The 9,741-nt window shown below is 32.7% G+C and overlaps 2 protein-coding genes across 3 annotated transcripts; one reads left to right on the forward strand and one right to left on the reverse strand.

The window, feature by feature from the left end:
* The first annotated feature begins 3,317 nt into the window (after nt 1–3,317).
* Nucleotides 3,318–5,478, forward strand: LOC106318658 (dehydrogenase/reductase SDR family member 12). The gene is made up of 10 exons (XM_013756732.1): nt 3,318–3,536; nt 3,637–3,698; nt 3,775–3,894; nt 3,981–4,080; nt 4,158–4,238; nt 4,323–4,372; nt 4,461–4,611; nt 4,709–4,765; nt 4,861–4,982; nt 5,064–5,478. Exons 1-10 carry the CDS (start codon nt 3,522–3,524, stop codon nt 5,272–5,274), a joined length of 969 nt encoding a protein of 322 aa, XP_013612186.1. The 5' UTR covers nt 3,318–3,521; the 3' UTR covers nt 5,275–5,478.
* Nucleotides 5,328–9,741, reverse strand: LOC106318657 (probable choline kinase 3). 2 transcript variants are annotated; one of them, XM_013756730.1, is made up of 8 exons: nt 9,611–9,741; nt 9,138–9,497; nt 6,563–6,684; nt 6,277–6,478; nt 6,003–6,120; nt 5,875–5,922; nt 5,694–5,794; nt 5,328–5,615 (listed from the first exon to the last, which is right to left on the reverse strand). In XM_013756730.1, the coding sequence occupies exons 2-8, from the start codon at nt 9,489–9,491 to the stop codon at nt 5,505–5,507; spliced, it is 1,056 nt and encodes a 351-aa protein (XP_013612184.1). In that variant the 5' UTR covers nt 9,492–9,497; nt 9,611–9,741; the 3' UTR covers nt 5,328–5,504. The 2 variants fall into 2 exon arrangements, with proteins under 2 accessions (XP_013612184.1, XP_013612185.1); XM_013756731.1 differs by having other exon boundaries at nt 5,505–5,615; nt 9,138–9,491; nt 9,611–9,730.

The raw sequence follows: 9,741 nt of genomic DNA on the forward strand, positions 1-9,741 counted from the left end.
CTTAGCTTTTGGTATATACCACTAAACTTACATGTTAAATAAATTCCAGAATGATGGTGAAATGTATGATGAGTTTGACAATCTAAAGAAGTACCATGTTATAACAAACCAAGCTTACATGCCGTTAGTGCTGGTTATGTTGTGTGAGAAGTCAAAAAAAGAAGATCATTCTGTTTTAAGTTCAACTCACACAACTTCTCTAATCTCTATGCAAGGAATATAGAACCTTACCGCTATGAAAAAAAATATTTGGCTTGATAGATAGTTAAAATAGTCCTCACATAATGTTCATATGTTGAAGTTTGTAAATAATGAAAGGAAAGAGAGACATTCAAGGATTTCATAATACAACTACGCTAGAACCACATTGGAACCGTAGATAATTAGATATGGCCTAAGCCCAATGTTTTAACTGCCTTAAGGAAGGATTCAGCATGCAGGGAATCTTTACCAGTATTACCCAACTCCATTCATGACAACCGTTTCTATAAAAAAATCAACAACAACCTCTTGGCGGACCACCTATTTGCATCACTTACAAACTATTACGACTTCACTACAAAATACTTTTCCGCCAGAAATGCTAAGATTCACTATGTCAAAGACAAATAAGAATATTTCTATTAAAACAACACTGCCTAGGAGTCTATTATCTCCAAACAGCCGCAGAAGGTTTATATATCAATGTCGTTCACCTATACCGCATTAGCAAGCTTTGTTTTTGCATTAGCAAGTTATGTATGAGTGAAATGGCACTCGGAAAAATGTACTTGGACAAATTAGGAAGGACACAAAGGAAAAACGACATGATATTAATGTTCGAAAGCCATCAATAAAGTCAATAAACTAAGCACATGTAAAAAAACACTTAACAACACTCACAACAACAAATGCCACAGTAACATATCTCCCCAACAACATGAAAATATGCAACCAATCTTATTATTACAAGCAAATAAAAGAAATTGTATATTCCATATAAAACCCACTCTAAAAAAAATTTTATTTTATGCTCCAACTATTAGCCATTCAATTTGTGTATTCAAACAATATAAACATTGTTTGACTGTTTTGAAATATTTTACTCACCTCGCATATGTAAATAAAATAGCAAATCCCTCATAAACAAAATAGACATCCAATTGATAAATGCAAATCTGATCCTCAACATCGTTGAGACTTCCATAATAACGGCTCCACAACTCTGACAAATAGCTACAAAATCAGACAGTCTCTATTCAGGGGCAGCTATAACATTTTTCCATCGGAATTCATTAAGAGATTTTATAAGGTAGTTAGTCAAAAATATTTTTTACCATTGTAATATAAAAACCTATGAATATTCAATTAATATACAATTTTTAACTTACCAAACGTCCACCCGTAAATTCACAACATCAATAATTATATTTTTCTTACAAATTTGTTTAATAAAAAATTTCTTACAAATATCAGACATTCTACTACACAATTAACGAATATGCATAATCGGTTTGTGTTGACAGTGGGATCATTGATACTATTTGTGAAGATTATTTGTGTTCTTTTGTTGTCGATGTTTTCTGAGGTTAAAGTTAATTTGTTTTCTTTTCCTTTTTTGGTTTTCATTTGGTTTTTAAAGCGAGTTTTGTAGTTTTTTGGTGGAGAGTTTTCTATTGAAATATTTTCTACATATTCGTAGAACTTTCTTGGAATTCGACATATTTTGTTTAATAAAACCATAATATGAATTATAAATTCATTTAAGAAAAAACTAGATTTTGACCCGCGCTTAAAAGCGCGGGTTTATTTTTGAAATTAAATAATTTTATTTAAGATGAATTTCTAGAAAGGATAGTGAAAATCTAAATATATTTTTCCGTAACCACGAACCAAACCGTACTAAACTAAAAAGCCGAGACTAAAATTAAACCAAAATTGCATAAATACTGCAAAAATCTTATATTTGTGGAACCAAAAAAACTGAAACTGAATCGAAAACAAAATGTGTACCTGAATTTATAAAATAAAAACTATATACCAACAAATATTAATTTTATTTAATTTCTGAATAACCAAATATTTTTAAAATACTTAATAAATTGAATTACAAAAAAACTCAAATATTACCCAAGTATTTTTATATTCAAATATTAAAAATATTCTAATTATCCGATATTTTTATTCGAACAACTCGAGTTACTTAATATTTAAACTGAAAATCCTAAATTATCTGCTATTTTTAATTTATAAATCCAAAATTACCCAAGAAAGCAGAATTGAATCAGAACCAAATTGGAAATGGCATTTTTGGATATTAGTCGGTTCTCAACTTTCTACCAAACCAAAAACCAAAACAACTCAACTGAAACCAAACCAAATGTGTATATACATGAATGGTTCCAAAACACCAAAAAATAATAATAACCTGAACTGAGCGTTGATGATTAACAATGCATTTACATTTAAATGGTGCGGGAAAGAACATTTTATTTTATTTTCCCAAAAAAAATATTTAATTCATTTTAGTGGAGCATATGTGATTTATAGATGAATTAAGACATCATCTTTTCATATCCAATCTGGAGATGCAGCCTAACCAGAAGCCATATATAATATGAACTGACTTTATGTTCTTCATAAAACAGTCAATCATAATTCTACTTTTTGATATGCTTCCACAAAATTCCGGACATAACGAAAACCTATTAATTAAAATTTATAAAAACTCAAAACTCCGCCATTAATCTATAAATCGACACAGGTTAGCCTGGAAAAATCCAGAAAGATCTGATAATAATTTTCTTTCTTATACTTTATAATAGTACAATAAATTTAATAACTTTTTATTTGTCATACAAAGTAAATTTATTGTATTAATGGTATGCATTTTAATTTATAGTATTTATATAACTATTATATAATAATTAATTGTTAAGCTGACGAACACTCTAACACCAAGTAAGTCGACCATGTATAATTAAATCGTTTAAATTGTGATTTTAGGTTAAATTATTATTAGGTGAAAAAATCATACGATTTGCACCAGAAACCATTTTTTAATGCTTAATAAGAAGACAAATTAATGCTACACGTTCTCATGCCTGCGTAAATATTCTATGAATTCAAATATAGTAAGAAGCCGACGTTTATATTTTTTGGGTAGTAGTCCAAATTAATGTTAGCGCCATTGTATTGTTAGGATAAAATGCAGTAGTAATTATAATAAATGAATTGGTCCAACAACCTTTTGTAAGTAGATTTATTTAAACTCCTTCTCTTTTAATAGTATAGATATACGAAGCCCGAATAACACTGGTAGAATGTATTGCTGCAATTTTGAACCATCGAAGTCATTTACTATTTTGTATGGCGAGGCTATCTCTACGTGGCGCAATGTCTACCGGGAAATCTGAATCGACGACTTGACTAAGGATTCAAATGACTCGTAACTCCTCCTTGGCACCGTTACTAATCTAACATCTCTCTCTCTCTCTCTCTGGAACTCTCATCACCTTATCATCTCCCGTAACAAAACCAAAATGTTCCTCTTAAAGGTATGTACTTTATTTCCTTGGATTCACTTATCTCTGTTTGTCCGTTTCTTGTCTAGTGTAGGACTAAATTGTAGCACTTCCGTCTGATTATGATCTATAGACATGGAGATCAACCGCTTTCGGGATTTATGGCTATATGAATTTCACCAAGACTGGTTTCCTGTAAGTCCAAGAATTTGTCTATTTAACCTAACTGGAGAAAACCATTTTGAATTTCATGTGATTTGTTTTATGGCAGAGACCATTCAAAGAAGTTCAAACCTGAAGATATGCAGATACAAATCCAAGGAAAGAACTGTGTGGTCACTGGAGCTAACTCTGGTATTGGTTACGCCGTTGCTGAAGGTCTTGCTTCACGGTAAAGCTTTCTCAGTAATTGAAAATGATTTTGTCACATTAATGTGTATATAAAGTCATTCTCTTTTTCTTTTTTTTTTATAATAGTGGAGCAACTGTTTACATGGTGTGTCGGAACAAGGAAAGAGGAGAGGAGGCTCTTTCTAAGATTCAAAACTCTACAGGAAACCAGAATGTCTACCTTGAAGTATGTTCTGAATACTCTGTTCTATGAATACTGGAAGATAACAACTCATTTTAGATTTGCTTCTTTTATTTTGTTAGGTTTGTGATTTGTCTTCTGTTAATGATATAAAGTCATTTGCTTCGAGTTTTGCTTCAAAGGATGTTCCGGTTCATGTGCTGGTAATGCCTCTCTTTTCTTTTTTTTGTACTACTGCTTAGAATGAATATTTAACTAGAGTTTGTTTGATTCATTTTGGTTCTTAGGTTAATAACGCCGGTTTGCTTGAGAACAAACGAACGACTACACCTGAAGGGTTGGTCTCTATCATCTTTTCTTGAGCATTCCACAGCTTCATTTTACCCTTGTTTTATATTCCATATTTGGTCTTCTGTTTGTTTCAGATTCGAGTTGAACTACGCGGTGAATGTACTTGGGACATACACAATGACAGAGCTGATGCTTCCGCTGTTGGAGAAAGCGTCGCCTGACTCCAAAGTCATCACCGTCTCCTCTGGTGGAATGTACACGTCGCCACTTACAACAGATCTTCAGGTAACCAGTCTGACATCCACAACACATTCTGTGTAATGTATTTAGAACTGTTTGCACCACTCAACTGGGCCTCGCGCTGCGTATGGATTTTCTGCAGTTTAGTGGTGAAAAGTTCGATGGAGTGTTACAATACGCACGGAATAAAAGAATCCAGGTCGGTAAAAAAAGACAGAATCTACGTGCTAGTGAAAATCTCTCTTTTTTTTTTGTCTGGTTTTCTAAGATTGTGGGTGTGGAAATGATTTATAGGTGGCTCTGACAGAAAAATGGGCTGATAAGTACAAGAACAAAGGCATAGGTTTCTACTCAATGCACCCTGGCTGGGCTGAGACACCTGGTGTCGCCAGGAGTTTGCCCAGTTTCAAAGAATCGTAAGGAAAAAAAAATCTCTTAACAAATATTATTTATTTGATATAAAGCAAAACATCCAAGTTTAAATATTTTTGAATCAGGTTCTCTGGTAAGCTTAGAACGAGCGAAGAAGGAGCAGACACAGTTGTTTGGCTAGCACTTCAGCCTAAAGAGAAGCTGGTCTCTGGTGCATTCTATTTCGATAGAGCAGAAGCACCAAAACATCTGACGCTTGCAGGTACAAGCAAGTCTCATGACCTTATAGACTCTGTCATTGACACACTGCATTCCATGGCAGCTCTTGATCCTTAAAAACTATATCTTCTACATGGGTTTTTTCTCGAGAATAAATGTGATCGATCTCTGGTAAATATCACAATGGAATAAGATTCAAATATTAAACTTTCCTATTCTTTCCTTGGAAAGTATTATTGTGCTGGATGATTACATAGTATCAGAACATAAGAAATACACATGGTTTTTAACATTGGCATAGTAGCCATGTTATGGATCTCATCATGACTTTTTTTGTGTGTAATATTTTACTTATGAGATGAGTAGAAAGGTAAAAGCTGGTGCTTTCGAAGCCAATACTGTTTGAATCTCTGCTTCGAATACTCGAGATAATTGAAGTCAATCTTGTTCACATAGCCCTGCACATGTACACAATGTCATAATCTTCTGAAATGCTTTGTAGTTTATCCAAAGAGAGAGTGAGAGAATTAGCTTACAGAGATGATTCCCCATAAACCCCAGAAGAGATGGCTCGCCAATGTATACTTCTCCACATCATCCAAAAGCTGTTCTATGTCTTCCTCTCTTGGTTCTTCACCTGTTTTAAAACCAAGTCTTAAGTCATAGGAATTAACTTTCTTACTAAATTTTTAAAACTAACGGAATAGGCTTTTTAACCTGAAGAGGCGAGGTAGTTGCAGATGAATCTCCTCCTTTCTTCTTCTCCTGCAACTCCAAACCATGAATTCAAAAAGCCCACATCTAGATTATGGAATTACAAAAGTTTCGTTAATTGATCACTGTACCTGGATATAAAGTGTAGTCCAAGATATGAGGAGTGTCAGAATGGTAATTTGCTACCATCTCACAGAAGTGATTTGCTATGTCATAAGCAACTGGATTGTAACTTGCATACTCATAATCCTGTCCAAAACCCCCATTGATTAGACATAGAAACTAAACGATTCATCATGACACTGTTTAGCCTTTGAGTTAATGGTAAGGGTTTTTTTTTTTTTTTACCATGCTAGAAAAGAAAATGAAAGTGTTTAAAAGAAAAATGTGTCTATAAGACTTTACAATGATAGTGATGGCATTGGTGTCTTCATCAATCATGATGTTACCATACTGCAAATCATTGTGAGAAAAACCTATTTCTTGTTGGTGGTACTCATTGTTCACTTCTTGTTCTAGCAAGTTGATTTCATCTTCAATATTGTCTAGACCAAACTCTTCTGAATGTTCAGCTGAACACAGATTCTTGGCTTGTCCTACCCAAGTCCTGTTATGTTTCCAATGAAAATTACTTTTGTGTGATCTAAACATTTATTGGGAAAAACGACTAATAAGAACTGAAGTTTCTTACCTCATCCTGTCCCAGATGTGAACAGTTTGATCTCCAGGAATGTTTATGCTGTGAAATTTTCTTAGCTTAGTTGCCACTACAGCTGATATGTTGGGATCACGAAGATCGCTTGCTGATAGGGTCTGATCCAAAGTTACAGATGCATGAGTTAGTATCTTAACATTTTTATAGTGGGAAGATCAACAAAGAATTTTGGTTATGCATCTAATGGAAACACTGTGGACAACTTTTAAACCCTCATATAACTCAATCGGTATGAAGCTAAACAGGCCATTACTAATTTACTCGGTTGGATTTTACTACAGTTTAAAACGCAGATTAATATGTAAAACCAATAATTATAAGAGCGATAAGGTTTGCTACTTTGCTCGATCTAGTTAACCTGGACCAGAATCGTACCAAAACCAAAGAAAGTATAGACCGATGAGAGTGAGAGCTGGTATAAATCTCATTCTCCTTGTAATAAGTTGTGTTTCACAACATTGTAAAACCTTTTGAAAAGCTGGTATAAATCTTAACATTTAGACCCAAAAAAAAAAAAAAAAGTATAGACCGATATCGGTGTCTTTAATTTCATAAGTGAGAGCGAACCGAAATAAAAATAGACAGAATTAAAAACACGATTTAAAAAAAAAAATCTGTGAAATGTTCACTATCCGAATTCGACATTTCAGGAACCAAAACAAATAGAAAATAAAGGAAACAGTCAAACAGCCCATCAAGTGTCTCCTAAACACAAATTCCAGCCAAACCAAACCAAATTGTATTCGGTTTCATTTCAATCCGATTTCAATATTTCATATACCGAACAAATAGAAAATCAAATAAAGATGCAACCAAAAAAAAAGATTGGAAATTTACTACACTTTTCACATCTAAACCGGATGAATCTCCTCGGTTTGGAATCATCCGGTTTAAACTCCAACAGCAAGGGTAAACCATTTTATACTAGCGAATCAAATACATTTATCCCTGTTCGAAACTACGCTAGGCGTGAGTCGGACGGCCGGTTGACGCCTAGCAAGTTGACAAAAAATCGGGGATTAATCGGGGTGTACGCGGAAATTAGTTTTTTTGGTAATTTTATTTAATTTAAAATTTAAAAATAACTATTTAATGTAAATACATATTTTAACAATTTATATTAAAATTTAACTCTTACAAAATCCATTATTGAATATATAATACAACTGTAAGTATTTAATGTAAAATATATGATAAACTGCTCATTTGTGTATATACACTATCATTGAAAACTATATAGATATTTTCATTGTAACAAAATTTCATTGTTAAAATAAATGTATATCATCCGGTTACAAAATTCAAACACAAACTATATTAATTTTCCAGAATAATACCCAAATATGTTGTATCAACAAAACCACACATCTTAGATTTATTAAGATATATTTATTGTATTGGTAAAAGCTGGACCAACAGTATATTATTAATTTATTAGGACACGTTCAGTGAAAATATAAATAAAAGAAAAACACAAAAAGTTAGAAAAACTAAAGTCCCACATCGGTTAATGCAAGCAAACGTAGTTCTAAAAAGTTCTATAAATTAACTCCCGTTTCTTACATTATTTTTCAAATAGGGTTTTTTTAACAGAGCCCAAATACTTGCCAGTAAGTTTTAAAACTACGCTTATAATTCGGTAAAAAATCGGTTCCGTACCGTTTAATAACATTATGCGGGCGATTAATTGGTGTCCGAGTAAGTAACCCGATTTGGGTTTACTCGCCGCGGGACCCTTACGCCGAGCGCCTAGGCGGCCGATTTAACGGCTAGGCGCCCGCGTTTTTGAACAGAGACATTTATACATCAGGTAGATATTAGCAATTCGGTTAAACCGAATAGAACCAAGAAACTAAAATTAGATTTGATAATAATAATACACGTATCAACCGTATAAATATCATTTCTATAAGACCATATTATATATGGTTAATCAAACCAAATAAACTTAAAACTAATTAGTTAAAATATAGTATTATAGTTATATATAAACTATATAATAGAATTGATAATATGAATACGTGAATTAATTTTTACTGATACATTTTTAATAAAGTCTGATTTTAATAATTTGTTTTCATTTTCTTTCACTTTCAACAATTTAGATAAAATATATTTTCTATATTTTTTGTTGAGAGATTTGTTTTGCTAAATGTTAATTATTTAGTAATATTTTAAATTTTATTAAAATATTTTTTATTTTGTGGACATTAAAATATTTTAATTACTTTTTAATTTAATTTTACTAACTATTTTATTGAAACATATAAATATTTTTTTTAAACATTTTTATAAAACATTTCTTTTTTAAACATTTTTTAAAAGTACTAAAATGAAAAATAATTATGATTTTTAATAAAACCAAATAAATCAAAAATCGAAAAACCGAAAATATATAAATCTAACTAAACCATAGTAGTTATAAAATACCAAAAAACTGAATCTAAATCCGAATTGAACACACCCCTGGCACTGCTAGTAAATATTGTGGACCAATAAAAGAAACAGGATGTTCATGATTATAAGAATAGAAAAATGGGATATAAGTTACCCGGGCATGGATAAACTCCTCGACTCTGCCGCCGGCGAAACGGCCAAGTAGTCTTGGACCGTGGCCATGTCGGGCCACGAACTCAAAAGTCCGAATCTCGTCGTCTCTGTTAAAGAAAAGCTCAACGCCTTCACCATAGACACGAACAAGAAGTTTCCTACATCGAAGATTCGTTTCTTTTCTAGGCCAACTCACCATGAACACTTCGTTAGTCATCGCTCCTTTCATCGGCTTCACTTCAAGACTCTCAAGATCCTCAATTACGTCTCCCCATTTTGTCGAAAGTTTTTGCAGAATCTTCCTTAGCTCGTCTGGTGATGAGCTTGGGATCAATCCAAAGATTCCTATTGCCATCTGGAACTTCAAATAAAATAAGTCAGGATCAAGAAGTAAGCTATTTAGTATCAACGGACTGACAAATCAAGAAGTCTGTTTAACTAAATGATCAAACTTGGGATGAAAAAGAAGCTTACCAAGAGAGTTGCAAGGAACCTTGTAACCAGAGAAAGACTTCGAAATAGAGTGAAAAAAAAGATATTGTTGGAGAGAAGTCTTGGTGTGAAGGAAAGACAAATTGCATGGTGAATGAGAGAGGTGTAGAAAG

Source organism: Brassica oleracea, chromosome C9, assembly GCF_000695525.1.
Source record: "Brassica oleracea var. oleracea cultivar TO1000 chromosome C9, BOL, whole genome shotgun sequence".
In the NCBI taxonomy this organism is placed as follows: Eukaryota; Viridiplantae; Streptophyta; class Magnoliopsida; order Brassicales; family Brassicaceae; genus Brassica; species Brassica oleracea.